The sequence below is a fragment of the Gekko japonicus genome, unplaced genomic scaffold (genome assembly GCF_001447785.1).
Source record: "Gekko japonicus isolate JY-2015 unplaced genomic scaffold, Gekko_japonicus_V1.1 scaffold57, whole genome shotgun sequence".
NCBI classification, from domain to species: Eukaryota; Metazoa; Chordata; class Lepidosauria; order Squamata; family Gekkonidae; genus Gekko; species Gekko japonicus.
In genome coordinates this window covers 1,148,232-1,166,557 of record NW_015160208.1, presented here as the reverse complement: position 1 = coordinate 1,166,557, position 18,326 = coordinate 1,148,232, and the positions used below count along the sequence as shown (strand labels likewise).

The 18,326-nt window shown below is 43.7% G+C and overlaps 1 protein-coding gene across 1 annotated transcript in view; it reads right to left on the bottom strand.

The window, feature by feature from the left end:
* SLC38A10 (solute carrier family 38 member 10) overlaps positions 1–18,326 on the bottom strand; it is a 90,386-nt gene that overhangs the window by 54,548 nt on the left and 17,512 nt on the right. Inside the window, exons 3-8 of the mRNA XM_015408758.1 lie at positions 16,341–16,386; positions 13,525–13,618; positions 11,988–12,131; positions 9,634–9,758; positions 5,041–5,143; positions 3,328–3,510 (exon numbers count right to left, since the gene is read on the bottom strand). Coding sequence (XP_015264244.1) covers positions 3,328–3,510; positions 5,041–5,143; positions 9,634–9,758; positions 11,988–12,131; positions 13,525–13,618; positions 16,341–16,386 — 695 coding nt within the window. The remainder of the gene's footprint in view (positions 1–3,327; positions 3,511–5,040; positions 5,144–9,633; positions 9,759–11,987; positions 12,132–13,524; positions 13,619–16,340; positions 16,387–18,326) is intronic.

Here is an 18,326-nt window from a genome sequence, read left to right as displayed (position 1 = left end):
TGCGCTGGTGAAAGCCAGCATTCACTGTGGGCCCAGCCACAGCAGAAGAGGACTTCGGCCACTGTTCCAGGCCTGGTGGCAGACACTGGCAACTCCTGCGGGCCCAGATGTGACAGACGCCAGCAGCTGCTGCAGGCCTGGGCATGGCAACAGCAGACATGCAGCCACTGTGGGCCCAGGCACCAGGCTCCATGATGGGGCTTGGAGCCTCATCAGGCTCAACAATGGAAGGGGGGGAATATGGGATTCCCCACTCCTGTGACTCTCCCAGGCCCCCCACTTATCTATATATTAACAGCCAAGTTGGCCAAACCTTTTAATACATCTATCTGGTGACTGGAGATGTCAACAAGCAAGCAGACCTTTCTACAAACTGAAAAAGGCTCCAGGTTTCCAGAAAAATGTGAAATCTAAGAAAAAATACATTGGGTGGTTTAAAAAACCTGAATATGATAAAAGGAGCAACTGCAGCTTTAAGCAATGGATTCCCTCAGTGGCTGTTGCTTGGCAACCACAGTATTCCATCCTGGATTTCTGTGAGTAGAAAGGCATGGGAAGGGGAGGGGGCCCTTTCCTGGCCTATTTTGGGCCTCTGAGGGAGGACTCATCGGGGCTAGGCCTGACTAGGGTTGCCAGCTCCACTTGGGAAATCCCTGGAAATTTTGTGGTGGTGTTTGAGAAGAACAGGCAGCCCCATAGCAAGGAATTTTTTCAGTGTGTGTGTCGGGGGGGCACTAATTAAATTAATTTAAACTGAGCCAGATCCCAGTTAGGATCCAAGCATCCAGCTTCCTCACCAGCCCCGTTGTGGAGGGCTGTTTGTGTCACACTGCCCATGGGTGGTATCATTCCATCACTCACCGAAGTCCAGGAACTGCTTGACTGAGAGCAGCAATGGAGAAAAGCGGGCATAGTGCTCGATCTGTTTGGGGATAATTGGGCTCTTCAAAAGCGCCCCACACAACCACAAGGGCAGGCAACACAGCGAGATCAGGACCCGGAACAACTAGCCGAGCAACTGTTTGGCACATGCAGAGCCTCACGTACACAAACAGCACAGGGGGTGGGGGAGGCCCAAGCACCTGTCACAATGGCCCATCGCCTGATAGCAAGGCTAGTGCGCAGGGTGGTATGAGGTACCGCATCCACCTCCACACGATTGCCTCCTCTCATAGTAAGAGGTCAGGCATGGACCCTCCTGCCCACCCGCCCCGCCCCTGCTGCAAGCAGTAATCCAACTCATCCTCACCAGCAACTGTTTTGGCTTAGCCCAGCAACGACGGTCAGCACCCACCTTCCAGACCAACACGGCATTCTGACTGGGCAGCAAGCCTCAGTGGGGGGTGTTGCTGGGGTGTGGGCACTGCAGATTTCAAAGCAGGTGCCGCCCTGTGTGCCCCACTGTTGGCTATGGACCTAAGGGCAGGGTTTGGGGTGGGGAGAGGCCTCAGCTGGAAATAATGCCATAAAGTCCACCCTCCAAAGCAGGCATTTTCTCCAGGGGGACAGATCTCTGTTGTCCGGAGTTGTTGCAATTCTGGGATATCTCCAGGTAGAACCCTAGGCCTGGCCTTTGGGTGACTTGATACCACCCAACTTGCATGACTCAAGTAGGCCTAGCTGCTAGCTACTGTTCAACAGCAGCCACTCTGTGAAAATTAGTGTGGTGTAGCAATTAGAGTTTCAAAGTAGGGTCTGGGAGACCCAGGTTCAAATCCCTGTTTTGCTGAGGAAGCTCACTGGGTGATTTTCAGCCACATAGTTTCAGTCTAATCTACCTCACAGGGTTGTTGTGTGGATAAAAAGGAGAGGAGAATAATGTAAGCTGCTGTGGTCCACACTATGGAGAAAGGTTGCGGTATAAATGAAGTAAATAAATAAATATAGCTGAAAATGGGAGGCAGATAAAAGGTGGCCTGGTGAATGGCTGAAAAGGAGAGAATTGGGCAGGGGAAAGGGAGAGGATGTGGCACCACACAACTAGTCCACAGTTTTCCTAGATAGAGGCTGCTGGGGGGAGAGGAACAATTTAAGACAGAGGGGCAGATCAAAGCAGGTTGGCAGTTGGGTGAAAAGGAGATAGGGTTGCCAACTCCAGGTTAGGAAATTCCTAGAGATTTGGTGGGTGGAGTATGGGGAGGGGGGGTTGAGGAGGGGAGAGACCTCAGAAAGATATAATGCTACAAACCACCCTCTGAAGCAGCCTTTCTCTCCAGGGAACTAGGGTTGCCAACCTCCAGGTGGGGGCTGGATATCACCTGGGATTACAACTGCTCTTCAGATGACAGAGATCAGTCCCCCTGGAGAAAATGGTTGCTTTCCTCCCCAATTTCCTCACCCTTCCACCCCCAAATCTCCGGGAATTTCCCATCTTGGAGCTGGCAACACTAAGGGGAGCTGATTTCTGTAGTTGGGAGCAGTGTTCCCTCTAAGCTGAGTTAGTGTGAGCTAGCTCACAGTTTTGTAGCCTCCAGCTCACACATTTTTGTCTTAGCTCAGGAACGATGGCTCCAGAGCAAACTAATTTATGCAGCAGCCGAATCTCCTGCTCACAACTTTAATGCCAGTAGCTCACAAAGTAGAATTTTTGCTCACAGGACTCCATAGCTTAGAGGGAACATTGGTTGGGAGATCTGTTGTGATTCCAAGAGACCGCCAGGTTGGCAACCCTAGGAGACAAGGAAGCAGGAACAGGGGAGAGGCACTTTCAGGAAAGGGGAAGTGAGATGCGTCCTTGAAGGTTCCCACTTGTAACTTTATAACGTTAGACTGTTAAAACTAATTACAGATTCTGTAAGCTTGCCAGAGTGAAAAAAAAGTGTTGTTTGTATAAATAAATACAACTCTGCACTAGAAAGGCACAAGAATCACAAATTTACCATGGGCTAGGTGACTTTTGGGACAGCATTAGCATGCTGCAGAACTCTGAATTTACTTTGGAGATCCCGCGATCTTCAGGTCTGGATTTTGGCTTAGTTCTCTGGGATCAGAAAGAAGGAAGACAAGGGTAAAATGCAGTGCAAACACGTGTTCAGCTGAATGTGGCCCGTGTATGAATCTAAAAACTGAATAACCTGGATGGGGCATGCCACTGTACCATTAAGGAGATGATCTTTCAACACTTGGAATGGTTATTAATAAGCTGTTAATAGTGTGTTTTTATGGTCTATGTTTTTCTGCTGGTCTGAGTTTTTTAATGCTGGATTTTAATTTATATCTTTTCATGTTTTGTTTTTATTATTTTTATTTTGTAAGCTGTCTTGGGCAGAGTCTTGGGGAGGTATAGCAATTTTCTGAATAAGTAAATATCAAGACACAAAAGCTTACCTGCTGCTCAAAAAGAAGGGTATTTAATGCCTGCCGGCACGGCAGAATCATCATCGGAAACCCAACTGCTACAGACATCATGAACCCCACGCGTATCATCTCAGTCACCGGATTGGATGGGAAGTTCATGAGTACATTCCCAGCAATTTCTTCAGTGTGGCTCACGTAGCCAAAGAACCCCACCTGTTCAAGTGGGGTACAGGAATTACTTACAGTGCTTGCATACATCCATTCATTCAACAGAAAGGGTAGAAGCCAGGGCATCCCTTGGGCCTGTCCCCAAGACAATGGAGAAACTATCTTTTCCTCCACTCATCATCCTTAATTTATCACATTCCTCTTATTTCCCCCCACACACTTCTAAAACTGATTAGAACTAATTCTTTATACTCTGTTCATAAGGGAACCATCTGGAATTCCACATCACTGATGCTGCATTTCCCCATGTGTTTCCAAATTCCAGTGCATCCTTACTGAGATTAGATGACCAAAGCAGCATGTGTATTTTAAAGAGCAGATGCACAATGGACTTATGATTGAGCAAAACAAATGCTCCAGTGTGATCGAAAGAAGCGGGATGACATCAAGCCCCTTCCACAGCTCTTGGCTAAAGCCAACATGCAAAGTTGTAGAGTTGCTTTGTGTAAAGAGAAATTATTGCTGTAAATTCAAATTTTCTCCAGCTTCATATATGACAAAATGGGAACTTCTTCCTATAAAAGCCAAGCCACATTTTTACCTACGTGGGTGAAAGGGAACTGAACAGTTAGTGTGTTGTCTGTCATGATCTCAGACTGCTTGGAGTGCAGCTACTAAAGGCAAGATAGTAACTGAGTCTAAAAACATCGCCCTTGAACAAAAGATTGGATGTAATCCACTCTCAAAAAGGAACTTTCTCCATGCCCTTTTCTCAGGCTCGTCTCTACATTTTAACTTGTTCTGCTTAGTGGTGTTTTTTAATGAAATATGGGATCTTTGAAGTCCTCCTAGTTGCAACAGGCTTACAAGAAAGTATTTCAGCCCACTCCACAAAAGTCTCCAGTATGGGTGAACTAAAACTAGGGCTCATTGCTTCTTGCCCCCAAAAGCAGTCAATTATGTGTACTAACAGACGAAGACCACTCAGGAGAGAACTTACTGCAGCTCAAAGAAGTAGCCACTTCCCAGACTCAATGGGATGCTAACACGTTTTCAGCTATGTTTCAGATTGGCAACTGGGAGCTGCACTTCACAAGTTCTGCCCCGTGTCTCTCCAGAGCCTTGTATTCACTGCCAATTCCATCAGCAGCAAAGGATAAATCAGCATACAGGGAGGGCTTGCAGTGCTTATCCTGATCTCTGGATATGAGAAATGTTGATGAAACTATCATTTCTGTGATCACCAACAGGATTTTCACTGCTTTGTATGGGCATTGGTAGAAGTTACAGATCAGGCTGTTTGAAGGCAGTATCTCTATTTAGCTAATTGCTCAGACAAAATACAGGGGGAAATTAAAGCCCCCATAACCCCCTCCTTACTCTAATTCTTCTAAATGGAATTTATTCTTTTGGGTTCTGTAACTGTCTCCCCCAGGAATGCGCACTGCATACATCTGAAAGTGTCATTACCACAGCTGTTGCTCTACAGCTCCAAAACTTACCCAGAAAAAGTATCTTTATTTGGGGGAAGGAGGGGATGACCGAGCCAAGGAAGGACTCAAGAAGGGTTCTCACCATAACGTAAAAGGTGGTGACCACATTTAGCGATGAGGCAAATATGGAACTCATGATTTTAACAGATGGCTCATCCAGGCTATCGTAGGTTGGCAAGACCTGGCTGCAGAAAAGCAGGTAAACATTAACTCATGTCAGAAAATTCTTGTCAAGAAAAGAAAGGTTCCTTTGCTATGAGCTAGCAGAAGGTAATTGCAGGCATCTTCCCCACATGGAGTTCAGACACATGCCACTCTACAGCAGTTTATGTTGTTAATGCAAGTTGAAGTGTTGCACAAATATCCTTGCTCTCCTTTTCCCATCACTGCCACGTGTGCAATGTAAATATTCAATTTTTTTTAAATGCTGCAACATGAATGACCGCTTGTTTGCCTGAAACACCAGTGGCAGAGCTCCAGACAGCACATTGAAGATTATTGTTCTTGGAGCACCACGAGTTGATAATTAAAGCAATGCGGTGTTTACAGAAAAACAAGCGGGAAGAGAGCTAAAACATCATATTGTCATAGAGAAAAGTTAAACAACCAATTCTAAACACTGTGCCTGTCATATTTCAGCACTGGTGCTTAAGTCCAAGCTTGAAGAAAACTTGGAGAGCCAATTACACAGGGACTGGGTGTGCTTTTGTATTTGGGAAAGCTTTGTCCTAACATCAGATGGATACATTATTACAGCAGCCAGAAGCTGCCTGGACCTTATTTGACCAGTACTCTCAAAGAAACACACAAAGAGATACTTTGAGGGAGTAGAGAGGAAGGTACAAAGAAAGAAGGACCCTCCTAGTGCTAATGGGCAGAAAGCCAGTTCGAACCACATCCAACAGAAGGTAAGCAGCGGAAAACAGAATTCAGCTACTGAAGACTGCAAAAGATGTTATTAAACTCATGATCACACCAGTCAACAGAGGGCATTTATGCAGCATGGTGGTGGTTAACCATTTATGGAGACCACAGCTGGTATGCTTTCTCTCAGACGCACTGAAGATTTCAACTTCATCACCATAATTATTTATTTAAAACATTCCTAAAGCCTGCTGGGACCTAAGGTGGGTAACAGACTAAAATCAAAAAGTTTAAAACATTGAACTATTAAAACTGCCACCAAAACTTTTGTAAACAACATCCACAAGAGATTTCTACCTCTTAAAAACTCAACAAACTAAGGAAGCCATCAAGGGACCCTCAACGTTCATTTTAAAAGTTCTGTCTCATGGCCCTCGTAAAATGGCAGGAGAAGTGAGGGCCTCCATACTTCCTTCCATAGGGTGGGAGCAACTAAAGAGAAAGCCTGCAAACAGACAGGAATGGAACACGGCCTCAAACACAATGTAAATGCTAAATGCAATAAAATTTATAAATAAAAAAAATATTAAAAAAAAGAAAAGAAATGACCACCCTGCACATGTGCTTGTATGCACACAGAGGATCAAAACACCTTGGAAAAAGCAGAGTCTGGTGAGATAATTTAGGGCATGAATCTACCCTAAAGAGAGGTTTCCATGACACAATAGGGGAAACCTTCCACAGGAAAGGGGTCTTTGGCCTTTTCATTCTCAATAGGCTAAGGTAGAATGAGTTGTAGGAAAGCATTCTTGGAGGTATTATCCATTTTAACAAAAGGTAAGAATGAAACTTCCATATTCAGAGGCAGAAAAGGGGGGAGGAGATTGCTATCGCCACCGTGCACTGCTCTGTGAGCTTTCCAAGGACATCTGGCTGACTGCTGTCTGGAAAAAGAATATCAGCCCTTATTACATGCCTGGCTAGATGGACTTTTGGTTTGATACACCAAGGCAATTCTTATATCCTAAAGAGAGGGGGGTCAGAAGTCAGCAGGAGCATATCGCTTAGCACCTCTGCTCCATGTAAACAAGCCCTGAGACATCCTGACTTTCCATCCATAGCTGTACAAAGTCCCCCCACCCCACCCCAGGCCTGCAAGTCAAGATTCCAATACACACACACCAAAGCAGCACTCCTCAATGTGCACAGGTATTATTTTTAAACTAAAGTGCCCATGCTAAAGGCCAAGACAAGATTGAGCTGTGCAGGGTGCAGAAGTCTTTGTCTGACAAACATTTTGTATGCTACAAGCTGAGGGCTCTTCACTTCACTTGCAATCACATAAACACAGCTCCTCGGGGTAGACTGAAGAAAGATATTTAGACCAAATGCCCTTTACATTTATTTCTCTATTCCCAAGATGAGCACAAGAAGAGAAAGAGCACAAACAAGCAGCTTCAGTGCTTGATATAGAGAAAAAACGGCAGCTTCTTGTTGATGAAGAGAAAGCTATTTCTTTTGTTAACAGATCTCCATCTCCATCATAAAAACCTATCCCTTGTGTACAGAAAACAGAAAGAGTGCCTCTGCAGTGTTATTCTTAGATTCATTAGGTACAGCAGGAAATACCACCCAGAGAAAGGACCAAATCCTGCAAAACAGAGAGCTCTAAGGGCTAAGATATTACGTTACAGTCAGGGGAGCAAGAGTCTCATTTCATCTAACGCAAGTTGGCCACTGTAAACAGGGCTGCATCTCTCATGTTCCAGAAGTCAAAGAAACCGAAGCATGGTCAACAGGCCTTTAAAAATGCCAACAGCCACAAAGCCACACATTATTACCAATGTGTCACAGCAACCAGCCATAGTGCCAGGTCAGCGGGCTCACACAAGATTCTTCTGTGACACTCTTCAAAACATATTCCCCGCAAAGGTTGTATCATCCTCATGATCCACACGACACATGAACTTTTGAGAAGGGGAAACAATCCACAGATCACCCGGGAAGCCTGTAGCAGAGCTAAAAGTCAAATCCTAGGCTCCCTGGCTCCTAGCCCCATGCAGTATGTTAGACCATATGGCATGCTGGGAAGCAAAGGCGTTTCTCTTTGAATCTGGCAAAGGTGACAAGCCTCAACACAAGAAAGCACCAACTTCACAAACAAAGTATACTTGTGTATTCAGGGTCAGACATGTATTCCAATGCATAGTATTTTTTCACCTGCAGAGGGAAGCAATTCAGGTCTTACATTTGTCATAATTTTTTTCCTAGGGCAATTGAGAGGACACAGCTTGTCCACTCCAGGATTCGTCTACATGTGACATCACACGAGCCAAGAAGTGTGTGTTATTCTTGCTCTTGGGGGGAAATTATAGGTTTGAGCTTTTGAGTTTGGCTTGCCACACTGATGGTGAAGCAATCTATATTTAGACAGATATGTGAATATACTAACCCAGAACATATAATTTTCCTGTGTTTCCCACTCCCAACAAATGAAGGTCGGTTACTGAATGGCGACCACAATAAAAAAGGACAATTTTGGATTTTAGAAAAGCCTGCTTTGGTAAGTAGGTACAGCTCTAAAAGAAAGAATCAACCCTTCTGTCACCAATTATAATGGAGACACTTCAAACTGAGCAAGGCATGGTCTAGCTGAAAGGCACGATAAGTGGGAGACAAGAGGAGCCCAGCTGGGCCAAACTAACACCAAACAACTGTCCACCTCAGGTCCACCACTGAATACATGCCTCTATTTTCAGCTGGGCTTCTTTTCAGACCAGCCGTGAATCATAGGCTGATGAAACCAATGCTATCAGAATGATGGAAAGTGGGACTGCTTAGTGCATCCGCTTCCTGCCACAATTACAAATCCCGCACCTAAACAACATGCGTGTTCTGCAATAATCTTCCTGCACCAACATAAAAAGCCATCCAAAATAAATTGTGCCTATATGGAGCACTCCTTCTCATGATTGATTTTTACTGACAGATTTGGAGTGAGATGGGAGTGAGATATATAGAGGAAAGAATAGGATGGCAGAAGGAAAGAAGGCCATAAAATGACAGGGAAGGGGGTACAGGCAAGAGGAAAAGAGAACACCTTCCCGGGTGAAGAATAGATGGCTAGGCTTGTGGCACAGAAATTCCACTAACTACCATGACTACTGAGGTCCCAGTACCTTCAGCTGTCATTGACTCATGTTGCCACCCTAAAACCCAGGGTTTTAAACATTTGTTCTGAAAAAAACAGCAAGAAAGCTTTTCTTTGTGCAATGCATAAACAGAATGTGAAGAGGGCAACCCAGGAGGGCAACTGGAATCCTATAATCATCAGTGTGAACTTGGCCCAAATGTGATTTCCTTTTACTTAAAAATTCTCAGCTAAAAATGTTGCTATGCTTAATGAAGATGCCCATGTAAACCCTTTTTGGCAGGCTTTGGTAGCCTACTGTGGTATAATTATGTCTAAGTTCTTGTTACCTCTCAAGAACTGGGGTCAATACCATCCCTAGTGACAGACATTAAAGCCAATGGAAAATTACACTAGGGATGTGTTTGCCTCCTACGAACAAGACGCTCCTTAAGTACAATGACTCCAAAGTGAAATATAACTCCCTCTCCCAGCTAGGTAACAAAAGGGTCACAACCCAGTCAGATGCTGTACCTCAGTGGGCTGTAAAATATTTTGATTAAAATAAAGACGAAGGGACCAGATGGTATCTATCCCACACAGGGCACTCTGACCCTTTGCCCTTAACAAAAACTCATCCCACCCCACAATCTCTGAGTAGATAGAGTTGCTGATACTTACGACTGACAGGCAAAAGACATGCCAAAGATAGGAATGCAGCGAAAAATGCCCTCCCAGCGTGTGTAACTGACCCGCTGCAGCCACTGCCCGCCAAACAGGCCATGTCTGAAAGAACTGAGCACAATCTGCAGCCAAGGAAAAGAAAAGAGAGGTTACTAGCTAGACAACAGAGATGCCAAATGAAACCATAGTCTGGAAAGCCAGGTTACAACTTTACCACTGCTGTGAAAATGATCAAAGGTGCAGCAATTCCATCAGGGAAACTATGACGCTCAGGACTGCTTCGATGCACTATGCCATGTCTCCTCAGACTTCCTCCCCACACAAGGTGAATGGAAAAGCAAGTGCCCATGAGAACTACACATACTGCAGCAATCCACATCAGGAGGGATGTGAAAGGATGATACATACTATCCACTGAGTTTGCTGTCAAGTGGATGTTTTGTATGTCACTCAAATCTCTTCACTTGGCATGCTATACTTATCCATACCTAGTACAAACCTTACTTTAAAACCTCTCATCTCACACCATTCTATCTTTAGCCCCTTTTCCCTGCTGCACCTCCTCATGACCTCCGCTCCACAAAGTCAGCTCTGAAAAGATCTTGCCCTCTAAAATAGCTCCACCCTAACTGCCTCTTATATGTGGAACTCCATCCTTGAATATGTATGGTATGCCATCTTTCTCTTCCTTCATAACCTTCCTCAGAACCCACTGCTCTTCACAAGGCTTTTGACGGGATGGAGCAGGTGACCGAGGGCTTGAGGCCTCTGAGGACCCACCCCAGTGGCACTGCTGTTGTACTAGGCTCACTCCCTTCCTGACTGGAGCAGCAGCTTGGTAGGGTTTCCACATTCCTGTCCTGAGCAACAACCCCCCCCCAAAAAAAAAACACTGGGGGCACAGCAAGTCCAGTCTGGGCTCCTTAAAAGCACCATTGTCCTTTTGCTTCTGAAGGCTGTCTGTCAAAGGTACTTTTTCACAAGTTAAATGGATAAAATTGATATTTAAGTAGCACCATGTATCAGGAACAATTTAAAAAGCATTTCTAAAGCATTTCTATTCTATCTACCGAGCAAGATGAAACAAACAAAGTAGATGTTGGTAGTGTGAAGGAGCATTTACTGATAAGAAGGTATGTAGGGAAAAGTGTCTCATGAGGGACACAGGATAAGTCAGAAGAACTAGGGGCTACATTCACATTAACAAAATACAAACTTGATTTTGAACAATAGGGTTTTCCTTAAATCTCACTGGGGGGGTTTGGGTGTGCAACTAAGTATGGACACAATTTTAAAAGAAGAATGTGCCTTTCCACAGGGTCCAGCAATTCTAGATATGCCACAGAACTCTTTATTTCCCCCCTCTAATCCTTGTACAGTATCTAACTGTAAATAATTTCAGGTATAAGTAATTGCAGTTGCTCTTATCTCAACCTCCCCGGTCTCTGTTGTTTTCATTTTAAGACTGTCAGGTCCTTGCCCTCAAAGAACCATCTAGGTTTTGTTTACAAAACTTAGGAAAGCATTGTGTGCCTGAAGGAAAAAGAAGAGACTGTGAACATTTGCACCTGTCTGCATGATCCTCTTCAGCTTTGGCACAGGGCGCCAACCTGGCCCATTCCATTCTGCAACAAGGGCCAATGCTACATTCCCTGCTGCTTCTAGATCACTGCATTTCTTAATCTACCAGTCGGGAGACATTTTTAAGGCAAATGGAGAGACAGGCTAAAGGCTCTACCTAACCTCACCTCAGAGGTGAGATTAGACACAGCCGAAGACATAAGGCCAGTTTCTGGAGAATCTGATAACTGGCTCTGGGTCTGAGGGAGGACCTGGCAAATCTTGACAGATCGAGGCCTGAAGGAAGCGTTTGATTAAATGCTCTGGGAGGGAACATGAGGGAAGCAATCAAGGAAGTCTTGTGACAATTTGGGTGGCCCAAGAGCCCAGAATATACTGTGGTGTATAAATACACCGAATTGTTGGAAGCTGGGGATGTGGCACAGTCTCCCAGTAGTATTAAGTCACAAAGCAATATTAAGTCATGTATGGGAGACACATTCTTGCGTCTGTGACCACTTAGGATAGTAAGCAGTTTCCCCGTTACTGGTAGAGGTTGTCTTGTACTGCACAGTGCCAGTAAGACTAAATAGAGTCTTTTCAAAGTGAAACCCTGAGCCTACAAACTGCTGCCAACAGGCAGACCTGGCATCCATTTAAGTGTCCTCAGAGAGCCCACCCACAAGGAAAAGCTTGGACACAGGAGAACTGAATTTGTACTGATGTTTTCTTTAGATGAATTAACCACTAACCACTGAAGAAACGAAAGCCTTCCAGTCATTAATACTGACCACAAACATAAACACAGTGTAAAAGATCAGAGCCATGGCACTGAAGGACTGTATGGAAGCCATCATGTTCCTCTGGAGGCTCAGCGGAAGCACAATGCAGAGGGAGACAATAATCAGCAGGACTACCCGGAAGACACCGTTCACCTGAAAATTGAATGCCAAGAGACAGAGTTACTCTGAGCACACCCAGAAAAGGCCTAAGGGGATGTAAAGGGGAACAGTGAACTAGACATACTAGAACCAGACTTATTGCCCCGCCCCTAATGGCACTGAGAGTTTAAAAGGTCATCTTGCCTTTTTATGAAAGCAAATTAAAAGGTTTAGGAGCATAAGCAAAGTTGATTTCTGCAGACCCTTCTGTGATTAACTCAGATAGTCACTGGGTGCCACTGTTGCTCTGCGAAGCTCTTTCAACTCCCATTTTAAAGCAAGAGCCTGTTGGCTCTTTTAAATGGTAATCCAAACGGAACCTATTTGAATATCTTTTATGCACTTCCAGCAAATAAAACTAACCTTGCTGCAGAAAGGAAAATGAAGGAAGAGATGGAAGCCTTCGAAATTCTGACCCAGAAAATTAACCAGCAGCTTTTCCCCTGGTATTTATTATAGTGGAAGACTTGGAAATGCCTAGAAATATTTAATACCTAATTTGGCTTTGGTTATGACACATCTTTTTAACTTCTCAGCTTCTTAATCAGAGCTTAACTACATCAGGCCGGAACAGATAAAAACCATGCCAAAACTCTAGTGAATGTCCATTTAGCTTTTCTGGCCTGCCCCTGCCCCTACGGATTGTTCTCTGGTCTGTTTCTCCACTAGGAATTAAGCTATTCCTACATTGAACTGACAAACAGCAGATATGATATCAGCACTGCACTTTCTTGACCTGTTTTGCTGAGTTATTCACCATCTAACTGTGAACTGCTTTTTGGAGTTTTGAGATTAACAAACAGACTAATAGATGCAAAGACTTACACTACAGCTGCAAAGCACTGCTTAGTTCTCCAGTTCTGTACAAGTCTTCCCTCAGAGCCTCAATAAGACGACTTGAACATCTCTGGCTTTCAATTCTCCATCAACAGAAGGAAAATAATAGGTCGAGTTCTATCTTATCCTACCCCATGTCACCATCAAGATAAACGTGTTCTAAACATCATAAGAAGTCTCTCATGCTACTGTACTTGGGGGTTTGAAGAGGTACATACAAAGGTATGATTGCTAAGTAAACAGATGGCAGAAAGACACAGACAGTGCTAAGCAAAGGGATTCACAGAGGAAGCATTCTTTGCAAAGCATGCACTTGGAACTGACCCTTGACCATGAAAATGGACATATATACAGCATGAGGTTATTTATTAGCCTTGAATCAGTCTATTCAAGGGCAAAGCGTTCCATGACTTCAGTGCTTGCTGCTAAATGGCAAACCGGTGAAAGATACTTTCAAAATCGTAACATGTCTTATATGCAAAACAACAACAGGAAAGGTAAAATGTTCTGAATGTTCTGATGCTGATCAGGTCAACAGAAGCAAGCTTACCTCAACTCCAAATAACCGGGCAAAAAAGTTTGAACCCAAGTCACCAATAACAACGTAGAAAGCAATGCAGGTTCCTAGCATCAGTCCAATCATACTGCAAAAGTACACAAATAGGGAGGTCATTCCAGAGCAAAGATTTCCCTTGGAATGCAGCCCTTATTACTACCCAGATATGTGATTAATTGTTGCATTCAGATGGGATCTGCACTCTGTAACATGTTGGCATCTTCTATTTCAGATCCCCTAGATATCTTTCCTGAGAATTTCTCACCATCTTGCCAATAGAGCACTTTTAGGAGCAGCATTGATTATGTATATTGGGTGCTGGGCTCTTTTTGTAGCAGGAACTCCTTTGCATATTAGGTGACACACCCCTAATGTAGCCAATCCTCCAAGAGCTTACAGAGCTTTTCTTACAGGGGCTACTGTAAGCTCTTGGAGGACTGGCTACATTAGGGGTATGTCGTTTAATATGCAAAGGAGTCCCTGCTACAAAAAGAGCCCTGTAGGGAGACTGTAGTGGAGACTATGGCATCATATTTTTGTATGCATCGAATCACTGATAGCAATCGGTATGATATGAACAGGCTCACCTGTGTATACTGAATAGTCCCAACATTACATATTATCCTACAGAACTCTAGAGAGACCACATACAGTCATAGAGAATAGATCACACAGCAGCACACACTATCTGTTGCCACATTTCCTCCCTCAGCTTTTATGAGCCTAGAAACAAATGCTCTGAATTAGCTTTACGTGGCAAGTGAAGCCCAAACATTTCAATCTGTATGCAACATTTTGGCCATGCCAAGAAGAATGAAGAATCTGTACATCAAAACTGGAAAAGACAATGGTTCTGAACTCTTCAACCAATAGTGTGGTGTTTTCCCCTGAAATTTATAATTAATTCAGAAAGGGGTGCCAAGTGCCTCCTGAGGACTTTTTCTGAGAAAGTATCTTAAAATGACTTTGGATTTTATTCTTTAAAAAAAGATGATATATCAGTTGTACAATTGCTTTCATGTCATGAAACTGCTTTATTAAATAGTTTCAAACAGCCATAAGTTTGAGACTAGAGAAAGGGCCATGGGGGCATTCGTTTTACGAGGCTCTAATAAAAGGGACATGAAGCACCATACAGCAAGGAGAGTTTAAGGCCTTCAAGTGCAAGCATGTTAATTTAACTGCTTTCCCAAAGCCAAAGATGGAAGCTCTGCTTTGGGAGTGTGCTCTAAAAGAGGCTATTATTCACTTATACCTTTTTTTTGGGGGGGGGGGAGCAGAAACTAATAAGTGACTCTCACATTACCCAAGGGTATTCCATCAAAGTGAAGGGGGGGGGACACAAAGAAACCTAACTTATTCAGTGGATGGGGGGGGCTTACCTCCTCCCTAACAGAAGGTGAGCCACATTTTAATTAAGAGATAACCCTGGGAACACAAATGCCCTTCCCTTTCATGGCAGCATAGACCACTTCCTGTCTGGTTTCCGATCATATAACATCCCAGCTGCAATTATAGCAATTGCTTACATGGAATATTTTTAGTCATCTCTCTCAAAGCAGTTTAGCAGCTGGAGTAAGGAAGAGAGCCAGGATCATACGACTGGCCAGCTTGCCAAGGATCACAGTTTAAGAAACTCAGTCAGAAAGAGCAACCCTATGATGCCACTAACACTCAAATTACAGCTTGAGTTAGCTAGGGGGCCCTTTTGATATTGTGTTAGGGACACACAGCTACATATCCACAGGTGCAGGGGAAGAGGAGCCAGAAGCTTATATTTCACAATTCAAGCACTGGGCACACCAAAGTAAGATCTAGTAACTTTTCTCTTTTACACAGAAGAAATACTACATTTAGAGAAAACACAGGGCTTCAAACAACAATAAGAGCATCAGACCTTTATCCCAAAGATGTTACTGTTTGCAATTTACTAATGTTGTCCAGTGTCATCCTTGCTCTATGGAGAAGGAAGCAATCACAGACGGGATAAAAAGCAGTTACTGAATTACAGTATGCACAACTCTGTTCACAGACTGAAGCAAGAAAGCTGAACGGTTCTTGCCTGTGTGAAATACCAGGCCGTATGTGGCTTGCTTTTGTCACGGAGCGGGCAGCAGGGGAAGGAATAAAATCCAATTACCCAAATGCAGCAAGTAGACCCCCCATCACCTCTTCATAGTACTGGGACAGTGCATGAAGCCATTTGCCACAAGCATCTTAGGGGGGGAAATCTGGAAGTGAAATATTAAAGGACGCTGCTAATTGCACAGGGTCCTGCCACAATAATATGGGGAAATGGCTGTATGCATATAACACAGACACTGCTGGAATGGTTACTTGCAAACCCGGAAGGTTCAGCACCACCACATCCAGATGGCAGGGAACTCATTACTGACACCAAATTTCTTTTGCCCTCAGAAGTATTGCTGTGTTTGTCCAAAGCTTTAAGTAGTCACAACCATTATTCTGCTTAAATGAGCAGTGCAGCCATACAGATATTCAGACCAGTTGAGCACCCATAGCTGGAGAGTCCAGGGCACTAGGAAGAACTTTTCAAAAAAGGACCAGTATATTCAATTTTGCAGCATAGAGACCAGAGTGACATCACGCTCACCCTACAGACTGGAACAAGATGGGTAATATGGCAAAGCTCCCAAGACAGTGGTTGTGATTAGACAGAAACACAAACGCTAGATCTAAAACTGCAGACAGGCCTCCACATCTTAAGGGTTCATATCTGAACAACTTATATTTTAAATTACAAGCAAATAATTTAAAAGACTAGAACCTCAAAGAAAAGAAGAGTTTACCTGGTTTCCACCAGCATTTTTCCAGCTTTCCCATAGGCATGGAAGGCTAGCAAAAAGAAAAAGGGGGAGAGAGACATGCACACATCACCACAATTATTCAAACATATGTTCAAAGTATGGAACGTAAAAAATGAACAACAGTCACCAGAGGCAATTCAGAAGGCAGGACTCTGCCAGTTTTGTATTTCTGAGTTGGTTTTCTCTCCCCCTTCTGCCAAACCCTGTTTTATTTTTTTCCCTCTTGACATACCATTCACAAATCAGAAGCCACATAAAAACAAATTTGGGCAAAAGATTCAAAGCAAGTTCCCCCCCTCCCACCAAAAGGCCAACAGCGCTAAGTAGGAGTAACACATGGCTACAATTAGAAGAAGAAAGTCAGCACAGAAAAGAAAATATGCAAGCATAAGAGACTGTGTGGCAAAAAGTTACTTCAGTGCAAAATTTCAATCAAGTTCCCATTTTTATTCCTTCCTTCCCCATTATGACTGAACCACTTTGGGTTGCTGATGGGAGGATTGAGACAGTGCCCAGAATGTTCAGCCACCCTGAGCATATCCATGATTCACAAGCCACACCAAAGGGATCTGACCAAGAGATTTCTCTTTCATTTCATACACTGGCCACCGCTTGCAGCACAAAGCAATCAGCATCCTTGAAATCACCACTTCTCTGGAAAGCTCAGCTTGTATTTTCAAAAGGCACATTAACATGGGGATAAGAGGAAAATTACCACCTCTACTTCTGAGAGAGAAACTTTTTAAACTGGGTCTGTTACTAATGCCACATTCATGTGAAATGTTTACAAAAGCCAACTGGCTTTCAACCCTCAGTTTGCACAATGTTCATATTCTCTTGGTGGAATCCAAGTGCTAAAAACAGATCAGTCACCCTAGTGCAGGGATGTAACAAAAAGAGGGAGGACAATGGAAAGGGTATGCCCTTTCCCAAAGCAAGAACCAAGGTTGATTTTTAAGAACCCTGATACATAACCCAGGTTTCTATTAGGACCTAAGGAATTAAGCCACCCTTCATTGGCTAGAATCCCTCAGTGGATTCAAAGAGATGCCTACCTTACATTTCCTTTATAAGCTCACTCTGACAATGGAACGTTCCCAAATACAAATGCATAGGATTGGGCTGAAAGTTACTCATAACAAAAGAGATGATACCCTGCTGAGCATACTCTTGGTTGAATCAACATAGGGTCAGTGCTTCAAAAGCAACCCCCAAATGAGGCTATTTTGGCAAAATTATGCACCTGATTAAAAACTGGGAGTCTACTTTGAAGAAGGTAGGACACAAGACGGTACTGGTAATTTGTGGGACTAAGGTACCTTCTGTTAACTCGGTGGTTCAATGTACAGAAATGAAAAGCACTGGAACAATGGGATCCTGACAAGGAAACGTGCCTAACTGTTCTCCTGAAATTCTACACAGGTGGGCCGCAAGTTCATCTTCAACTTTGAGGCTCAGTATGGATGCGCCTTGAAAAAGCTAGAAGCATTTGGTCCAAATCCCAAATCTAGCCATTAATTCAGCAGAAATTATTGAGTAAATTATTCTCTCAGAGCCAATTCATATGTTATTCGAGGTGGGTGATATACGTAAACAATTGCTCATGTGAGAACTGTGACCAGTATCACATCAAATGATGTACTTATAGATGACTGAAGGTGCTAATGCCATGAAACAGGATTTCTGGTTTCTTGTGTACCCTTTTTGTATGGAAGTACCTCCTCCAGTATTACACTGCTACTTGTTAACAAGTAGTTGTACATACGGACTAGCTATCTCAGTACCCTACTAGTAAGTAGGAGTGTGTCTGCAGTATGAGAAGGAAGAGCTCCTACCTAATTTAAGCTTTGGCAATAAGGCACACTATAAATCCAAGCTAATAAATGAAGCTCATTCATCTGTGCCTGCCCTGGATCATCAGCCTTTCAGATTTTTAATTTGGCATCTCATCAGTGTCAGAGGACAACT